Source organism: Zalophus californianus, chromosome 16 (assembly GCF_009762305.2).
Source record: "Zalophus californianus isolate mZalCal1 chromosome 16, mZalCal1.pri.v2, whole genome shotgun sequence".
Classification (NCBI taxonomy): Eukaryota; Metazoa; Chordata; class Mammalia; order Carnivora; family Otariidae; genus Zalophus; species Zalophus californianus.
Genome location: NC_045610.1, coordinates 61,914,119 through 61,932,458, shown reverse-complemented (window position 1 = coordinate 61,932,458; position 18,340 = coordinate 61,914,119). Strand labels below are relative to the sequence as shown.

The following is an 18,340-nucleotide window of genomic DNA, read 5'->3' as shown; positions in this document are numbered from 1 at the left end:
TTGGGGGTGTTTCCCCTCTGAAAGAAGCACCGGTCACTCTAGGGGGTTTCCTAGGACCTTTACGTTGAGGACACAGCCCCTGGGGGTGTGTCCCCAATGCACTCCCGTCCCAGAGATGACTTCCTCCTTTGGGTTTTCCTGGCCACCCAGCAGTGCTCTTTCTTAAGAGACTGCAGGGCAGCAAGAGACTCTCTCCAAGACTCTCAGCAAGGGGCTCTGCCCCGGTAGTTTGGACGTTCCAGAAAGAGGGGAGTAGCTCCAGCTTCTGCTATTCTATAGCTTCCGTTGGGACTTTCTCCCAAAGAAAGGGGGGTGGAGGTAGAGCCAGTGAGGCCTCTGTTAAGCGAGGCTGGCCCCGCCCTGCTGGGGCTGAGGCCACATTCCGCCAGCTTTCTCTGTCGATACCCTTTCTCTCTCAGTTCTCTGTGCACTTTGAGGAGGAGATGTTGTGTCTTGTGCAGAGGTATCAAGTCCAAGGAAGTCACTCATCTTCAGCAAGAAGGTGCTCCGGCCACCGGCCAGCCTGTGGGAGGGCCCTGCTGACCCTCTCCAGCTGGGTGTGGGGGAGGGCCGTGGACACCTGTGCTCTTGGTCCTGACCCCTCGGCCATGGTGCACTCCGACTTCTCAGGAGGGTGTCTGCTCCTCGCCCTGACTTCTTCTCAAGGGCAGCTTTATGCTAGACCACAGTCCCCACACTACCGACCCAGAGTGTGAGTCTGGCTTCTCAGCCAGAGCAGCACAGAGCCCAAAAAGCATCTGGTCAGTGAACCTACTGTGGGTTTTTCTCTTTGAGAAGAAAAGGCCTCCTGGGCCCAGCGCTCCTGGTAGAAGGTGACTCAGTCTCTGAGCCAGTCACTCCTGTTGGTTGGTTGGTTGGCTGGTTTGCGTTCATGCTCCCAAAACAAGGCCTGCAGCCCCTTGGTCTTCTTGTGGTCCGTCCTCCCTGGCCTGAGCGCAGGCCGCACTGCGCAGCGAGCAGGGCCTCGGGGAGGGGCCCGTGGAGGGCTGCCATCTGGATGTCAGGTTCACTCACTGCCTGGCCCCTTGTCAGCCTAGAGGAGGAGCAGCAGCTGCTCTCGTTTGGGGGCCACTCGCTAGGTTCCCGGGGTCCCCTGTGAGGCAGCATGGCCAGTGCCGGACCTGGCTGAAGCGAGATGAGGAAGGCCTCAGTGGTGGTTGCCAGCAGAGCCCTTACCAACAGCTCTCTTTTCCCCCCACCTCAGAATAGCATTCCTTTCGAACACCACGGCAAGTAGCTGCACGTCTCCCCGTTGGAAGGCAGCACCGGTGAGTGTGCTCATGTCGGGTCTTGTCAGACAGCAGGCGCCGGGCGGGGCGGGCGCTGACCACCCCCGAGTCCACCACCGGGCTGCGCAGGTGGGACCGGGCTTGCATGCCAGGTGCTGCCGGGAGAGTGTGGTCCCTCCGCCCAGTGCTTCTCCTCGCGTGGATTCCAGAGCAGCCCTGCTCGGTCACCCAGTCTGGGGGCGAGCGGACCAGAGAGTCTGCAGACGGGGCGGCCCCAGGACCCTGCCCACTGTTGGCTGGCCGTTGGCCCCGGGGCACTCTTGAGGGTCCGGGGCCCATGGTGGGAGCAGAAGCCCAGGGCTCTGCACTTGCGCTCGGCTCCAGTGGTCCCGGGAGACTCGAGCCGCCTGGCCCGGGGTCTGCTGCGGGGCGTGTGTCGTATGGCGCTCAGCTGAGCGGGCCGTGCTTGGTGGGGGCTCATGCACTCTTGCTGCGGGAGTCTCCTGGTGGTCTCTGCCTCCCTGGCTTTGTCATTCTCTTCTTTCGCATTTATTTCTGTCCTCGTTTGTTTTTCTTTTTGAGCTCGGTCTCTGCTCAGCGTCCCATCCGTGCTGCCGTCTGTATTAACCCGTCAGCCACAGCGCCCGCTCCCCTGCCGTTGGCGCATGGCTGGGCGTCCGAGCCGGGTCCCCTCTCGTCGGGGACGCTGTGGCCCCTCCCGCTCAGGGCTTGCCGCTGCTGGGTTCCACACCGCTGGGAGACGGCCGCAGGTCCAGCGTGACCGCGTTCTCAGGGGCACCTTGACGGGAGCTGCTTTCCACGCCTCCCCCCACAGGGAGCCCCGGGGCCCACACAGCGCCCGGTCCTGGCTCTCAAAACCCCAGGTTACTTTCCAGGAAGGAGTGCTGGGAGCGAGTACTTCTTCCAGCTTGGACTCTGTCTGGTCCGATCATTCTTGGGCTTCTAGCTCCGTGGCCACCCGGCCTCCTTGCTTGCATGCCTCTTCCTCCTTCCCCCTCTTTCTGTCACTTGTTCTGCTGAGCACGTGGCCTGGCCGCTGAGGGGCTGTCCAGAGTGGCCGGGGTACGGGCGTCCAGAGTAGGGCTGGGCAGCATCTATGTCCCCTCGCCGTCACTGGTGTTCTGTGCCCGAGCCTGACCGACCGGCCCCATGCCTCTGGCCTCATGCTGACCTTCTCCTGTGCTTTGGCTCCGACAGATTCCCAGTCGGGTGGCTTCCAGTGGTCTTCAGTCTGTGGTGCACCGATGAGAACTCTCCTTTTTGCTGTGAAGGGCAGACAATGCATGGCTGATCTACTCTGTTACAATGGCTTTACTAGTGACGCGCCCCCCGGTCTAGAACCGAAATGTTAACACCGGGAGCTCTCCAGGCCGCCCACCCAGCGACGCCAGTGGGGGAAACAAAAACTAAACCAGACAGACTCCAAAGCGCTGCCGTCACAGGGGCTGCACCGCGGGCCCCCCACGTGGACTCGGTTGTCGCGGGCTGGGAAGAAAAGCAGAGTGTGAGAGACAGTTGCAGAGAGAACCAAACTCCCGCTCCAGAGCCTTTCGGTTCCCCTCCAGTGGCGGTGCGCCCTGCTCCCTGACAAGCCTACTGTAACCACCGATCTTCTACTTGGTTAAGACAGTTTTGTATCATTTTGCTAAAAATTACTGGCTTAAATCTGTGTAAAGAAATCTGTCTTTTTATTGTTTCTTTCTTGTCTGTTTTTGCGGTCTTAAAACCGATGTTGACTTTAACGAGCCCTGGAACAAAGGCTGGTGTGGAGTTTCTGTGTAGGGCAGAGCGAGTCGGGGAGCAGCGCGCACGGGCGCCCGTCCTCTGCTTTGTGGTCCCTTTGTTGTGTGGTCCGCTGTGGAGAGGGGTTTTCTCACCGGAAGTGCTGTCCCGTGTAGACGTGTGTGTAAGTGATGTGTGTGTGCCGTGTGTCCTGTGGCCTCATTACGCTGGTTTTGGCTGTCACTGTCCCTTCCCACCTACGCCAGATTGCCTGCGCAGCGCGGTCCTCAGAGCAGTTAGCGGGCGCCGCGCACTCCAGTCTCCTGGAACGGCGAGAAGGAAGCCGAGCACGGAAGACCTCAGAAGCCAAGGCTTTTTGCATGGGCGTTGCTGGTTCCTCTGGAGAGGATTTTGAACCAAGAGACATCAGGCCCCTCCTTGGGGTCACATGTGGTTATTTTGGTGGTGGTGTTGCCTCAGTGTCTTTGGATTTGGGAAGTTTTCTAAACCGACTGTAAACGTGAACAGTGTAGATTGGCCCTCGCTGTGTGTGTGAGTCTGTGTGCTCAGAACCGAGGACGCGGCCGTCTGCGCTGTGCCAGGCTTAACCACAGTGGCCTCGGGCCCAAGGGGATCCACCCTGAAGTGCCAAGAAGCTGGTGACTCAACTGGTCGTCCAGGAGGGTACGGCGTCACACGCTTCCTTCCACGACCTTCATTGGGACGTAGCGAACCCCACAGGGGTCAAGAAGTGGGTCGGGGCTGAGTCTTGTAAGAAAGACCCGCGGGGCCGCTGGGCCACGGGTGGTTTTCCAGGATGCTCCCTCGTTTTGTAGCAGGCAGCGGCACCAGGCGGTGGTGGCAACCAGTAGCTGGGAGTGCCCCCCCGCCCCGGCGCCCCTGTTGTGGGGAACAAGGTGCAATAATTGGTATCCGTGGGTACGTCCACCTCTCCTCCTGTCACCCTGCTGCAGAGTGCTCTGTTTGGAGACCGGGGCGCTCGCAGCAAGTGAGGGGCCTAGAGGCGTCCATGTCACTGTTTCTCCCCTTCCTGCCTCCTCGGGCCCCTAGCACGGGAGCGCCGGTCCCAGGACACCCTGACTGGTGTGTGCTGACGGCACAGAGCGTGGCTGTTGGCTGCTTTGGGAGTCCTGAGCGGGCTACTCTGTGTTTTGGGGTGCAGGGACTTGGCCAAGTGGGGCTGTGTTTCTGGGAGCACAGTGCAAGCCTGGGCGGGTCAGGGCAAGTTGGGGGCTTTGTTGTGACCCAGGACCCTCTGAAGTGGGCCCGCCCCTGCCGGCGAGGTGTTAGCAGCTGCAGCCACCGACGGAGTGCCAGAGACCGCTGGGGCAGCCTTCCCTCGCTCCGCATCTGGGCTTCGACCTGAAATTGCTGGATGCTTGTTTGAGAGGTGGGCCCAGACCCTGGGCCCTCAGCTGTGCGGCCGTCCGTGTGTCCGTCCGTGCGTGCACACTTGCTGCCCTCCCACTGCAGGAAATGTAGTTGCCACGTCTGTATCAACCTGTGTATTGGTGGCCAGTCTCTGACTCGGCACGTTTGTGTGATCACTGCATTTATGTGCTTAACCACCGTGTAAATAATAAACCCGTGATGACTTTTACCTTTCCTCCCTGCCCTCCGCTGCTCTTTATTTCGTAGTCAGAGAGGTGTCAGTGCGTGTAGGTTAGCCAGGTGAAAACTGATCTGAGAAGGGGCGTTCGTGTCCTCCCGTGGCCCAGCGGTGCTCTGTGTATAAGCTGGTCGGCAGCAGGCCACAGGGACAGGCTGCCCCTTCCCGAGGTCCCAGAGCTGACGCCCGTGTAGGCCATCCACAAGCGCCAGTCCCTTCTCCTCTGGCTTAAGCACCTTCGCGGGGCAGGCACCTGAGCTCCGTGGGCCTCGGCGCAGCCCGGAAGGAAGTACTACACCTGCCTTAAGTATTCTGGGGAGTGAGCAGCGCTCCGGCTGCCACGGAGGGGCGTGCGTGGTTCCTGTGAGGCGGCTGTCAGCCCCAGGCCCCGTGAGGGGCCAGCAGACGTGCCCTGAGCCTGGGGCGCCGTTGTCGCCTGCCCGTCCTCAGCCCCACCCTAGCTCTGTGGCTCCCGGGTGGGCCCGTCCCTTTGTTGTACTTGTGGCCTTGGCTTCCCCCTCCTACTTGAGCTGTGGAAGCCCCCAGGAGCCTCAGACCCCCCTGAACAAGACTGCGTGGGGCTGGCCCTTGGTGCCTGGGGGTGTCCTGGAGGGTGCGGGCCCCGAGTCCCTGCCCTTGGGCTCAGGCCCTCCCCTTCCTGCCACTGGCTGAGCCCAGTGGGCTCTGAGGCTCTGGAACAGGGCTGGGCTCTTCCTTGGCCCTCAGCCCTTCTCACTTCGCTGCCCGCATTGGGAAGGCAGCATTCAGTCTCCTTGCTGCTCACCCCAGCTGCCAACCCTTGCACCCAGCCAAAGTGCCAGTGACACGAGCCCCAAGCTGCCCTCCCCTGTTCTGCCGGGAGGGGGCTGCAGGCAGGATGGGGACCACCGCACTGCCTTCTGCCCAGAGCCCACCTGTCTCACTCTTGGTCCCTCGGTGCTAGGAGACACGCACTGGCTGCCCCCATCTTCCTGACGCAGGGTCCAGCCCTGGGGCCAGATGGTGGGCTCCGCGTTCAGGAGTATGTGCCTTCCAGTCCGCCTCCAGCTCCCACTCCCTCCAGGCCTCGCCCCCACCCAGAGGGCTGTTTGGATCCCCTTCTGGAAGCCCCTACACCCTGCTTTTTGTCCTGCTCCTAGCTCCGTCTGGCAGGCCCTCTGGAAGCAGTGCCCTCCGTGCTGCTGCACCAGTACAGGTGTGTTCAAGGTCCCAGGAGAGTGTCCGCCAGGGTCTGTGTCCTCAAGGTCATGACTTGGATGCTGGGAAGGGCTGGACAGTCCTTCACGACCCCCACTAGTGGGCCGCTGCAGATCCTGGGCAGCGGCCTTCCAAAGCATCACTGGCAGATCCCCCGGGCACCCCCAATTTGGGGCCCACATGTGTGTAGCAGGTGCCCCCAGGTCTGACCAGGCTAGGGCCAACAGCCCGGGGTGGTTTGGGGTGATGTGTGCATGTCCGCCAGAGGGGGCTCGGTACAGGCATCCGCATCACTCGGCGGGAGGGTGGGCTTCAAAGGTGCAGGCCGTGAGCCTCCTTTGGCACGGACGTCTGGAGGGTGAGGAACTGCCCCATCCACGGCCCCCCGAGCACTGACTGCTCTCCTGGACTCCTGTGAGGGAGGAGGCCTCAGCCCTTAGTAGCCACAGCTTCCTGAGGACAGCAAGTTTCATTTCTCCTATGTTAGGCCCAGCCGGAAACATCTGGAACCAAAACCTAGGCAGATAAGACCTTCCATGCCCACCCTTGGGCCTCGAACCCCAGCCTCCAGTCTGGGGCGGAGGTGTTGTTGATAACGTGGTGGGCAGGGTCCCTGGCTCTACCTAGCATGTCCACCGAGGTGCCAGCTAAGGGACAGACGGACCTGTGTTCCTAAGGCCAAGAGAGGGTGGCAGAACTCTTGCTCAACCTGGAGCACGTGCGGGTGTGCTTACTTGGACCCCAGCCCCCGGGCCAGCTGCACATCCTGCCTCAATTGGTAGTTGGAGCAACTCTGACATGCTGACCATCTCAGAATGGCTTGATACTAAGTGTCCCCAGAGCAGGACTGGCCCTCATGCTGGGGCCAGGCCTTTGGGCACAGGCTTGGAGACCGGCGAGGACGCACACTTCTGTTGCTCCTGGCCCGCAGCAGGGAAGCTAGGGGGGGCGAGGGTCGGGGACAGTGCAGTGTGAGGGCCAGAAGCCAGGTGAAGCTTATACAGCAGAGAAGGACCCTGCAAGGGCTATGCCTCGACCCCTGCAGCTGCTAGCACCACCACAGCCCAGGCCTGCAGCAGAGGGTTCAGCCAGACCAGGAAGGGTGTCGGGGGTGCCCAGGGCCCCGGGGCTATGGGCCAGCACTGCAGGGGGGTGCCTGGTTCGTCCGCACAGCTTGAGGGGCAGGTGGAGGCGGGAGAGCCCCCTCGGGGGTGACATCTCTGGGAGGGACAAGATGTGAGCTTTCACTTGCTTTTCATTGCAGAGGAGCAGGGACGTGGCATCTCTCCGGCTGCACGCGGCCCGCCAGGGTGCCCGCTGCCGTCCCCAGCGCCCGCGACGCACCACCTACTGAGGCGGCCCCAGCGGCCTCTGACCAGGCTCCCAGCCACACAGGCCACCACTGGCCACGAGGGCAGGTGGGTGTGAGGTACCCGGGGCGAGGCCGAGCAGGGCTGGACAAGGACGGGCGCAGATGCCCACCCTGGGCACTGCCCGCGTAGGGCCACGGTCCGCCAACTGAGGGGTGAATAAATGGAAGACAGGAAGATCCTTTTCTTTAAACACACACACAGTGAACTAGAATCACACGTATGTCTCAGCTTAAGTGCACACGCCTTGTAGGGGGCTCCCGAGCATGGCCACACCCCTGCAGCACGGCCCCCTTCCCTGCCAGCCACCGGGGCCCTGTGTGGACACTGAGCCGTCTGGGCTCCAGCAGGGCAGGGTTCAGAACCAGCAGCTTAGAAAGCTGACCCGGCTGACAAGGGCCAGAGCCACTCTGCAAAAACCACCAGATTGTTGAGAAAAGGAATTTGGAGTGAACAGACCCCTACCCCACATAGAAAAACACCCCAGCTCCTTGAAGACATTCCTTCCAAGATGGCTCCTCCCACACGCAGGTTTATTTCAGACCTTCAGAGGCAAAGGGAGGGAGTTTGGTTCCCCAGGCACCCCGTGAGGGGCGGGCTGGGGCGCCGTGGTGGAGACGGCAGGATGGGGCGCAGCCAGCCGCTTGGGGAGGCTCCCTCCCGAGACGGTGCCGCTCGGCCGGCTCTCCCCAGCCTTGCCCTCTGATGCCCACTGTGTTGTCTCTGAAGCATGGGTTTCTAGGTCCCTGAGCTCAGCGGTGGGCACCAGGCTGCTCCAGGGTCAGCAGGCTGGTTCCCTGGTGCAGATGGCTCATAACCTCGCGGCTCGGCTTCACCACAGTTTGGAATGACACGGTTCCCAGCCCACCACCTCCCTGGAGAAACACGGACGGCCAAGCTAGTCCTGTTTGTGAAATAAACATGAGCGTTGAAGTCTCTGTCCGGTTCCGTCACCCCCACTGGCCTCCTGGGCTCAGACGCTTGTTTCTGGGGTGTGAACGACCTCCCCGTTTTTCTCGGGCTCTGCTTTCAGGAAGTGCTCCACCTCCCGAGAGTCCACCCTCACGTCCGCGGGGGGCTTGTGGCGCTCCTCTTCCTCCACGGCCGCCTCGGGCCTCCTCCTAATGCAGAAGTTGCCCAGCACCAGCACGAGGGAGGAGGCCAGCACCTCGGCCCCTGCCAGGACAAACACGTACTGGTAGACGTGCGTCGCATCCAGGAGCTTGCCTGCAAAGGGGTGACAGCGTCAGCCCGGGCTGAAGGTCACCCGCACGGTCACCAGCTACTTGTGCGCCACTGTGCTGTTGGGGACAGCCTGGGGGCACCCTGTCCCAGCCTCCCCCGTGCCCCCAGGCAGCACAGACCGGGAGGCTTGGAGGCGGCTTTGGAGCCGAGCAGGTGCAGGAAGCAGTCTGAGGGTGAGCGCCTCGTGTGAGGCACCCGGAGGTAACCTGACCGCACCGTCACTGGAGGCCTCTTCACCCATGGCCCTCACAGGAACGCTTAGGCCCCAGAAGGGCCCCAGGACCATGAGGCAAACCCCGGGCGCTCACCGGGTCCCATGGGGGGGGACCCTACAGAGACAGCTGGAGAGACCCAGGCTGGGCTGCCCACCTAGCCCACGCCCCAGGATTTTCTCAGCCTTCACAGAGAAGAGCAAAAGCCCAGCATAACGGAAGCTGACCCCCACCGCGGCGGTGAGCTGGCCCGTGTGCGGGGATGGCAGCGCCCTCAGGATTCTCGCACATGCCAGCCGTTGACCCAGGGAGTGGGTGTGGCCGGTGCTCACTCCTGACACCTTGCTGGCCACCTGGGCAGGGGTCCCTGCGGCTAAGAGCCCTCCTGCGGTGGGTCCCCTCCCCCAGGAAGGCTTTCTCCCGGCTGCGTCCCACCACTCACCTCCTGATGGGGGCCCAATGAGCACAGCGATGGCCTCCAGCAGGAGCACAAGGCCAATGGCACTGGAGAACTTCTGGGTGCCCACGATAGCCATGAGCACCTCGAACTGCAAGGCCCCCACCATGCCGTAAGAGATGCCGAAGAAGATGCAGAAGACCACCAGGCCTCCGTAGTCGCTGGCTGTGGACCCCGTGAGGTCAGTGAAGCCATTGAAGAACATGGAGAAGCTGAAGAGGTAGACGGAGTAGGGCCGCACCTTCTTAAGGCCTGTGATGAAGCCGGCGGTGGGCCGCGCAAAGATGTCGACGAAGCCCAGCACAGTGAGCAGGAAGGCAGCCTGGGTGTCGGGCACACCCAGGTCCTTGGCGTAGCTCACCACAAACACGGGGGGCACAAAGAGCCCCAGCACCATGATGGAGGCGGCCATGGCGTAGATGACAAAGCCACGGTCCCTGAAGACACTCAGGTCCAGCAGCCGCCGGGATGGCCGCTGGGGCGCAGGCCCCGAACCCGGCCTGGGCGCCTCCAGGGGCCTCATGAGCGCGGCGCACACGCAGCAGTTGAGCAGGAGGCCCCCCAGGATGAGGAAGCCGCCCCGCCAGCCGTAGTGGTCCTGCAGCACCTGCCCCAGTGGGGACAGGGCGCACAGGAAGACGGGGCTGCCCGCGGCTGCCAGCCCGTTGGCCATGGGGCGCCTCTTGTTAAAGTAGCGGTTGAGCATGATGAGTGACGGCTGGAAGTTGAGTGCCAAACCCAAGCCTGCGGGAGGGGCAGGCGGTGAGGCATCATGCCAGCCCACCCGGCCCCTTGTCCCCGTTTTCCACCCTAAAGTTCTAGGTGAGGGTCTGCAGGTGTCCATGTGAGGGGACCCAGTGTGTGTCCAAAGCCCCTGTCACCAGCTGACGTGCGAGGAGAGACCAGTGGGGAATGGGGGACAGACTGATGCCAGGGCTGGAGGCAATGCACAGCTGCCCGCTCCTGAGAGGCCCTGCTCTGGGTACAGTGCCCCCAGGATCCAGCCACCTGAGCCATTGCACCCGGCCACGGAGGGGCCAGCGTGCCACGGCCTGCCCTGCCCCCGGCCGGGCCCCACTCACCGGTAATGACCCCAGTGGTGAGGTAGAGCTGGATGATGTTTCTGCAGAAGGACGCAGCCACCATGCCCAGGGACGCCAGGAGGCCACCCGTGAGCATGACGGGCCGGCAGCCAAAGCGGTTCACGCACACGCTGCAGAGTGGGCCTGTGGGGGGCGGGGGCACAGGGTTGGGCCCAGTCTCTCCACGCCCACGGAGACCTGGCCTGGCAGCCAGGCCAGGGCTGGCCCCGCCCTCCCCTGACGCCCCCCGCCCCGCTCAGCAGATACACCAGGAGCCCAGGGGGTGAGAGTCACACTCAAACGCCTTCCTGAGCAAAGCACGGTTCACAGTGAAATGTCCTGCACAGACTCGGCCTGTGCCCAGGTTGGCCCTGTGGGGAGCCATGGCTTTTGGGCAGGAGCCCTCCAGAGCTCCCCTGTAGGCACCCTGGAACCCTGGCCGCAGACACCAGATACTCCTGCCAGTGCCCCCCAGGCCTTTTTGCTGGTGTGTGAAGCTCTTAACCAGAGCTGCCCTTGATGAACTCCAGAGGTGACCACTGGGTGGGACAGCCCCGTACCTGTCCCATACAACATGGCCAGCAGGATGGAGGAGATCCAGGCTGTGTCGCTGTAACCGATTCCAAACTCACGCATGAGCTCCTTGAAGAAGACGCTGACCGCCTTGGGGAAGGCGTAGGAGAAGCCCGTGATGACGAAGCAGCCAAAGAGAACGGCCCAGCCCCAGCCCCCATCAGGGGCCTTGATGCCTGTGGGGCCCTCGTCAACCACGGCACCACCCATGGCCAGGAGAGCGGGTTGTGCGTCCCTGAGGAAGGAAGTCAAGCTGACTCAGTTGTCCGGCCTCGGCCACAGCAGGGCCCTGCTGCCCGAGCTACCTGACAGCCCCGCCTCTGGCCCCCACCTGCCTTGGGCGCAGGGCAGGAGGGTCTGGGCTGACCAGCAGCTGCAGCCCTTCCTCCCACCCCCAGTCAGGCCTGGCCTGCTCCCACCCAGCTGGCTCTAAAGGGCAGTGGCTTTTTTGGGCTCAGCACAGTCTCAGGTTACCTCCTGAGGAGGACAGACCCCAGCAGGGCCATCAGCCCAGCTCCTCCCGCCTGACCCCGTGTGGGGGAACAGGCTGCACTTCCCGTCCACTGTGGGCAGGTCCTGTGAGAGGGGGCCTGGGGCCCCACCTGGGGTGGTGTCCCTGGGGGCCTAATCTAGCTGTGGCAGGCGGTGCTTTCCCACCCCCAGGGGAGCGGGGCTCCCGATTCTGTTCTCTGTCGTGCTGCCCCCTGAGTGAGAGCCTGAGGAAGCGGGGCGGGCAGGCCGGAGTGGGGGGGCGGACAGTCATTACTGCCGAGGACGCCCCCTGTGCCCTCTGGCGAAGGAGGGACTCCTCCCTCCCAGTTATCCACAGGCTGCAGGTCTTCCAGGAGAGCTGGGCGGGTGGGGGGAGGGGGTCTCTGCAGATCAAGGAAGGGGAGACCCCAGGTGGGCAAGCCAGGCTGCTAAGGCGAGGAGGGTGCTGCCTGTGCCCACTGTTGGCCCGAAACCCCCCAGCAGCCCCGGGCCCACTCCCTGCCCAAGCCACAGCTGAGCCCCGTTGAGGCACAGTAACTTGGAATGCTGGGACCAGACGTCCAGCTGGAGACCCCAGCCTGCCCTCTTCATCCCTCGCCTCCACCTGATCCTAGCACCGGAAATCCCCTAATCCCAGGGATGAGGCCGGTGGCTCGTCACCCCAGCTCACCAGACAGAGGCTGTTTCCAGAAGAGTGCCTCCTCGGTGCAGGTGTGGGGAAGGGAGGGCAGCCCCCGGGGCCTGGGCCTGTTGGGTCCAGCCCGCTCCGCTGCCTGCTGCAGCCTGGCCACTCCCCACCAGCGTGTGCGAAAGACCAGTTCTGGGAGAAATAAGCCCCGACGGGGAGCATTTGCCAGGTCTGTGGTGTAAACGCTCCACCTACCCGGATGTCCAGGAACGTCCCAACCAGGAGACTGCACAGCCCCAGTGCCAGCCACCTGGCTCCACCCCCCGTCCCCTTCCCGACATCATCCTTGACCTTACCAAGCCCCCTGGGTGGCCCATTTTCTGTGTGCCAGGCCTCGAACCTAGGGCAGGACTTCGGAGTGAGGACAAGGGCCTCAGTGCCCAGCCCCTGGGAGTGCAGGGTCAGCGGAGGGGGAGGAGGAATGTGGAGAGTAGCCCCCCCAGCCTCCACCCTGCCCCTGCCCCCAGCATCACAGCCACAGGTGCCGTGCACCCGGCTCTGTTGCCTGTTGGGGGGGGGGGTCTGGACTCCAGTTCAGGGGTGTGTCATGTGTTAGGGGTGTTTGGGTGATTCCAAGCAGCAGCTGCTGTCGAAGAGAGCCTCCGTTAGATGACGGGTCCCCAGGAGCCAGCTGGCTGCCAGGCCGACACAGCCCACTGGAGCAGAGCGCGGCCCCGGCTCCCACGCCAGGCTGGGCCAGGCTTCACAGCCACGGGCACCGCGTCTGGGAAACCCAAGAGACAAGCTCTCTTCTCCCTGGGCTCCCAGACCCCATGCCCTTTGGCACGGCCCCCCCACTCCCCACCGGCTCTCCCGAGTGCCCAGAAGGCTCGTGGACCGGAGAGCAAGATGCAGGGTGTTACTGAGGCCAAGGGCTGCACAGCCCCCGGGGGGCACCCAGACCAAGGAAGCCTCCGGTCCTCCTGCAGACATGCCCACAGCCCCCCCAGGTGGCCCATTTTTGCATCTAAGGCATCCCTGGAACCCAGGACTGGACTCTGCCTGGATAGTCTGGCCTCACCCCCGGGTTCTGCCCTCCAGATCCCTGCCTCAGACTGCAGCCATGTGCCCGAGGCTGGGATGGAACACGGGGGCGAGCGCCATCCCACAGCCAAAACACACAGGGTGTGGACACCAAGCAGAGGTATCCCCTACCCTCGTTAGCGTCAAGCTTCAAAGGTTCCTGAGGTACAAGCAGCAGGGAGACTTAATAAAAACCCCCCGAATACATCTTAAGAATATGTCAGGATGCAGTGATACTGTTTAAGGCAGAAAGCACAAACCCCAGACCCAGGTCAGAGGACAGGGGTGGGGGCCTTGGGGGCCCTGAGAGGCTAGTTGTCCCCACAACTCTGGCTTGTCGTGGGTTATGGGTTTACAGACATTTATCGATTTTTTAAAAATAAAGTAAGTGGGTCATGCAAAGGCCAAAGCGGGAAGTGTGTCTGAAACCAAAAATTAGCAGCAGCTCAGCTCTGTAACCCCAGGGTCACAGAAGAACCCGGGGCCCCCTCTGAGACATCCTTGGGCTGCACCAGCCACAGCCGGCGCTCACCAGAGGAACAGGAGCCCCCAGCCTCTGATGCCCCGCTCTCTGCTCATCTGCTGCTCGCCAGGGCTGGACCCCCCGCCCAGAGGCTGCCCTGGGCTTCAGGAGACAGATGCTGGCCACCCGTGGGACCCAGGGTGTCCCCCGAGCCAGCACCCAGGAGGGTGAGGGGGTAGAGGAGTAGGTGCCACAGCCTAGCGGCCAGGACCTGTGTGAGCCACCGGAGGCCCACATGGGGAGCATGGCTGTCGCGCCCACCCACCCCTAGAGGCCCCAGAGGGTTCTTCAGACACTTTCCTCCCAGCTAAACCCCAGCCTGGGGTGCCAGCCAGGCTAAAACCCTCCCCGTTCCCCACACCAGCCCGTCCTCAAAGTGAGGTTTCTCAGCAAGGGCAGGGAATGGGTGGGGCCTCCAGGTTTGGAGCAAAAGCGTTTTGCCCAGAAGGGCTTTGCAAATGGGGGGGGGGCGGGGGGGGGGAGGTAGAGACGGGGCTGGGATTTCCAAGAGCAAAATGGCCTTCTCAGCCCAGGTCGCCCTGGGGGAGGAAGGCTGGCAGAGGCCCAGACTGGCGGATGTTCTCAGGACAGCCCTGCCACCGGCCCTCTAGAGCCAAGATGGGAGGCGTGGCCCCTCTAGGGGCTGTTCGGGGGGCCCTCACTGCAGTGCAGGGGAAGGTGGTGGCAGCCCGTCTGTGGGTACGCACCAGCCAGCTGGCCTTGCGATGACATTACCCTCCTGGGGAAGCATGAGAACCACGTCCCCAGCCCAGAAATAACCCGCCCTTGGGGCCTCAGAAAGCTGATCTCCCTGGTGGGGTGTGTGTGCCCGCTTGAGGGTCAGGTGAGGCTCCAGCAGCTGCCCTCCCACCACTTCCCAAAAATGTCCCACCGCCCCAGGCAGCTGGGAGCTGCAGAGGTGGGCCCAAGGAGGCGTGTGCACGGGGATCCCTTGGAACGCCCGGTGCAGCAGACCACACATCAGAGGGGCCCTCATGCTCTCCCAAATCAAGGGCTTCTGCTAGCTTCTCCCTCAGAGGTCCACTGGCTGGCTGAACCCCAGCTGGGGTCAGCACTCCAGACCCCAGACCCTGAGCCAGCCTGGCCTCCTGCCAGGCCTGTTCTCCAGCATCACCCCCTCCCCAGTGTCCCCTTTCTCTGCCTACTCTACTCAACTGGGCGTTGAAATGCCCCGCCCCACCCACTGCATCTCCACCCGGAGGGCTAGTGCAAAACTCACACAAACAACCTGACCCCTCACAGCCCTGGCCTTGGCCAGCCCCACATCTTCTTGGCTTCACCCATTTCCAGAACCGCTCCTGTGGTTTCACTCCAGACTGTAGACCCACTGCGGTCCCTAGTGCACTCTGGCATGCTCCCCATGAGACCTCTGTGCCAGAGGTCCTCGCACCCACCTTGGATCCTGGGTCTCTGGCCTGTCAGGTTCCAGGGCAGGCCATGTCCCCTAGGCTCAGTGTGGTGACCTCCGGCTCTAGAGCCTGTGGCCTATCCCAGGTGCTCTGTAGGTTCCCCTCCTGAGGAGACTGGCCAGTTATCTAAGCAGACTTCCAGTCCTTGGAGACCAGCTCCAGGCGGGCGGGGCATGAAGGGGCAATTGCATTCCTTCCTGGACTCTTCCTGCACCAGAAGGCCTGGGAGACACGCCTGGGCACCAAAGAAACAGCCCCATTGTGGCTAGCACCCGAGGTCCCTGGAGCATAAGGGGGTGGTGGATGGACATAGGAATGCCACGCCTTCTGGGGGAGGGAGGGCCCCCCAGGCCCCCTTGCTTCCTTTCCCCACTGCCCCTGTTGTGCAAACAGGTAACAGCCTATCAGATGTCTTTGCCTGCCCAGGGCTCAGAAAGCACCACCGGTCAGCGGGCTTGTCCCCTTCCCAGGGCCTGTGCAGGACGCCAGATGCCGCCCCCCCGCCAGGTGCAGAGCTGGGGCTGGAAGGAGGTGGGCCTTGGGCACTGCCCCAGGTGTGATCCAGGCCTGTCAAGCCCAGCCTGGGCCCTCTGCCCCACTTCCACTGACCACCAAGCCCCCCAGGGCATGTCTGGTGCCCTCAGGGCTCTCGGGTGGGCTCACATCTTCTTGCAGAGGCCAGTGGAGCAAAAATGCTGGCTTCATGTGTCAGACTGGACGCTGCACTGGGGAAGCCCCATGTGACAAGGAGGGGGTCATGGGCCCTGGGGGCGGCTGCAGGCTCGCCAGTCAGGGCGCCCTCCTCTAGAAGGCCCACAGGGGCCAGGGACCAGTAGAGGCTGGAGCAGGCCCCGGGCAGCCCCCCTCCAGCCCTGGACCCTGCCCATCACATGGCCACCTTGTCCCACCCCTTGACTGAGGCCAAGGCCCGGAGGGGCCTCTGCATCAGCAAGCCCGCTCGCCAGTAAGGGCCCCTCCCGCCACCACCCCGGTGGGCCTGGTGGGGCGGGGGCGGTAGAGACAGGGAGGGACGTGGGAAGGGAGCAAGCTCCGCCCGTCCCGGCCCAGCGCGCTTGGCTTGGCCGAGGGACGTGGGCGACGTGACCGCGCCAAGGGAGGAGCCGCCACCGTATTGCCTGGAGTAGGCGCTCTCCCCGTCTGTTACCGTATAGGCCCGGCGCGCGGGCCGCTGGGGTCAGGGAGCTCCGGAACGGCCCTGGGCGCTAGTGGACGCCCGCGCCCGCCGAAGGAGATCCTGTGGCCCCTCCCGCGGCCCCCCAGGGCGGGACCGACCTCATTTTCCCTCTGCAGGGGCCCGGCCATGTGGGCGCAGCTCGGGCTGGGAACGTTGACTGAGAACGCCCCTTTGCAGGAAGGCTTCCCCGCACCGCCCATTTCACAGATGGGGCCGGAAGGTCTGTACTTGCCCGGCAGCACTGCGAGGAGTCCCAAGCCTCTCCACCCCTGGCTCACCGGAGGTGCCTCCCCGATGGATTGGTTGCTCTGTGAGGCAGTCGTCACCCTACTGGACTCCTAACTTTGGCGTGGCACTGGCCCTTCTCCTTTACGCTGGCCAGATCCCTGCCGGGACCCACCCTGGAGCAAGTAGGGCCTGGCCCAGGGGACAGCACAGGCCCCCCCTTTACATACACTCCCTGGCCACTGTCCTGGAGAGCACGAACCCCCCCCCCCCCGCCACCCGTTGCTGCCCCTCCACACTGAGGTTCTAGCTGGAGTCTGGCAGAGCCAGGTTGTCTCCTGGGTATCAGGCCCTGACCAAGGTCACACCAAGTCACTACAGAGCCTGCCCTGGGACCAGGTCTCCCATTGCCCAGCCCAGGCTCAGCCCACACCACAGGCCCCTGGGCAGGAAGGCTCCACACCTGCCTGAGCACTGCCACCTGTGCCCTCAGAGCCCTTCTGGGGGCAAGCCTCCCACCAGAGGAACCACTGCTCAATCACACTGCCCACCCACCGAGTGATGGCACACTCTGTCCCTCACACCCAGTGTGCACTTCTGGACACGTAGCTCAGTGCCTCTGGGATAGAAAAGCACTCTGGCCTCTGGGCTACCCCTTTGTCCCTCACCTAGATGCCCAGGCACCCCCAGTGGCCATGACCTGACTGCTTCCCTTCCACTCACAGCCTGCCTGCCACTGGCCTCATCCAGCATCCAGGAAATTATGTTGTCAACCCACTTTCCAGGTAAGTAAACTGAGGCCCCACCTGGTTTCCCATGGGCCAGGGGCCTGGCGGGGGGAGGAGGGGTCGAGACGAGCCAGGGCGTCCAGCCTGATTCAGAGGGAGCCCCCTACCTCTCTGCCCCGGGCCTGGGCTGGGAGCCGTCGCCCGAGGGCGGGTGTGGGATGGCGAGTGTTTGGGCGCGGCGAGAAGCGGGAGGAGGTGAGGGAGACAGAGGCCCGCGGGCCAAGACACCACCACCGCCCAGCGCCACGCCGGGCGCGCACGTGCACCTCGCGCCCTCGGGAGGAACGAGCCCGGCCAGGCAGCAGCCCCACCAAATGCCGCCCGCCGCCGAGCACAGAGCTCTTCACACCCGCTACCCGGCTCGGCTGCCCCGCGCATCCGCCTCCTGGCCGGGGCCCAGCCCCTGAAGGCACAGGGGCGCATGGGGGCCGGGTCCGAGGGCGCGGCGGGGGCGCGGCTGGCTCCCCGGAACCCCTCGGTGGTGGCCGCCGCGGAGGTGGGGCGCCCGAGGCCGGGATGGGGAAGGGGCTGGGGGCGGGAGCGCGGGCTCGGCGGAGGGTCCCGGGCCCGCCCAGCCGAGCATCCGCGCCGCGCCTACCTGCCGCCGCTCGGCCGCCGCGCGCCTCTGTCCGCCTGGCTGCCGGGGGGACTCGGAGCTCCGGCCGCTCGCGCCGCACGTCCCCCGCGCGTCACCGCCGCCTGGCACCGCCCCTGCGCGCCCCGCCCGGACCCCACGCCGCGCGGGAGGGGCACCCGGAGCTCCCGACGGCACCCGAGCTCTCGCGGGGCGGAGGGACCCCTACCCCCACCCCCACCCCCACCGCGCGGACCCGGGCCGGGGAGGGAGGTGCGCCTTCTCGCCCTGCCGCTCCCGCTCCCCCCGCGCGCCCGGACCGGCCCCCAGGCCTCGCCCCCGCCCCGCGGCTGCACCCCCGACCCTGTGGGGCTCCCACCTCCCCGCTCAGCTCTGGGGCGCTCAGGCCTCCCTCCCCAGGCCCCCCTGGAATCTCCGCCCCATCCAAGCCTCGGCTTCCTCCCGGGCTGGGGAGTGGGCCGGGCCCCCCCCGCGCTGCCAGAGGGATCGTGGACAAGGCAGTCAACGTCTCTGAACTTCCGTTTCCCCATGTGGCTCCGCGCCCTGCGAAGCCAGATAAAGGCGGTGCCCCTCCCCTCAGGCGCCCAGAACCCGACCGCGGTGGGGTGGGACGCCGGTCCCG

At 64.3% G+C, this 18,340-nt stretch overlaps 2 protein-coding genes across 10 annotated transcripts in view; one reads left to right on the top strand and one right to left on the bottom strand.

Annotated features, from left to right (window-relative positions):
- Positions 1 to 8,055, top strand: part of CSNK1D (casein kinase 1 delta) — a 33,558-nt gene extending 25,503 nt beyond the window's left edge. For 2 of the 4 annotated variants that reach the window (XM_027624784.1, XM_027624787.2), the window contains 2 exons: positions 7,085 to 7,238; positions 7,920 to 8,055. In XM_027624784.1, coding sequence (XP_027480585.1) covers positions 7,085 to 7,174 — 90 coding nt within the window. In that variant the 3' untranslated portion in view covers positions 7,175 to 7,238; positions 7,920 to 8,055. Of the gene's footprint in view, positions 1 to 1,225; positions 1,290 to 2,468; positions 4,615 to 7,084; positions 7,239 to 7,919 lie in introns of those variants that run through there. The other 2 variants (XM_027624786.2, XM_027624785.2) reach the window with 2 other exon arrangements.
- An 82-nt stretch (positions 8,056 to 8,137) lies between these two features.
- SLC16A3 (solute carrier family 16 member 3) lies at positions 8,138 to 17,837 on the bottom strand. 6 transcript variants are annotated; one of them, XM_027624780.2, is made up of 7 exons: positions 17,722 to 17,837; positions 14,901 to 15,150; positions 11,922 to 12,071; positions 10,747 to 10,994; positions 10,187 to 10,330; positions 9,090 to 9,848; positions 8,138 to 8,417 (listed from the first exon to the last, which is right to left on the bottom strand). In XM_027624780.2, exons 4-7 carry the CDS (start codon positions 10,967 to 10,969, stop codon positions 8,164 to 8,166), a joined length of 1,380 nt encoding a protein of 459 aa, XP_027480581.1. In that variant the 5' UTR covers positions 10,970 to 10,994; positions 11,922 to 12,071; positions 14,901 to 15,150; positions 17,722 to 17,837; the 3' UTR covers positions 8,138 to 8,163. The 6 variants fall into 6 exon arrangements, with proteins under 6 accessions (XP_027480581.1, XP_027480583.1, XP_027480580.1 ...); XM_027624782.2 differs by lacking the exon at positions 14,901 to 15,150 and having other exon boundaries at positions 17,722 to 17,738; XM_027624779.2 differs by lacking the exon at positions 17,722 to 17,837 and having other exon boundaries at positions 14,901 to 16,597.
- Positions 17,838 to 18,340: the final 503 nt, after the last annotated feature.

Bases quoted from the DNA above. Each gene is read 5' to 3' on its own strand.
- SLC16A3 (XM_027624780.2), bottom strand. From the start codon at position 10,969: ATGGGTGGTGCCGTGGTTGACGAGGGCCCCACAGGCATCAAGGCCCCT. The intron at 9,849-10,186 runs GTGAGTGGGGCC...CCCCTCCCGCAG, and splicing joins CACCACTGGGGTCATTACCG to GCTTGGGTTTGGCACTCAAC. The intron at 8,418-9,089 runs GTGAGTGGTGGG...ACCCCTTTGCAG, and splicing joins CATTGGGCCCCCATCAGGAG to GCAAGCTCCTGGATGCGACG.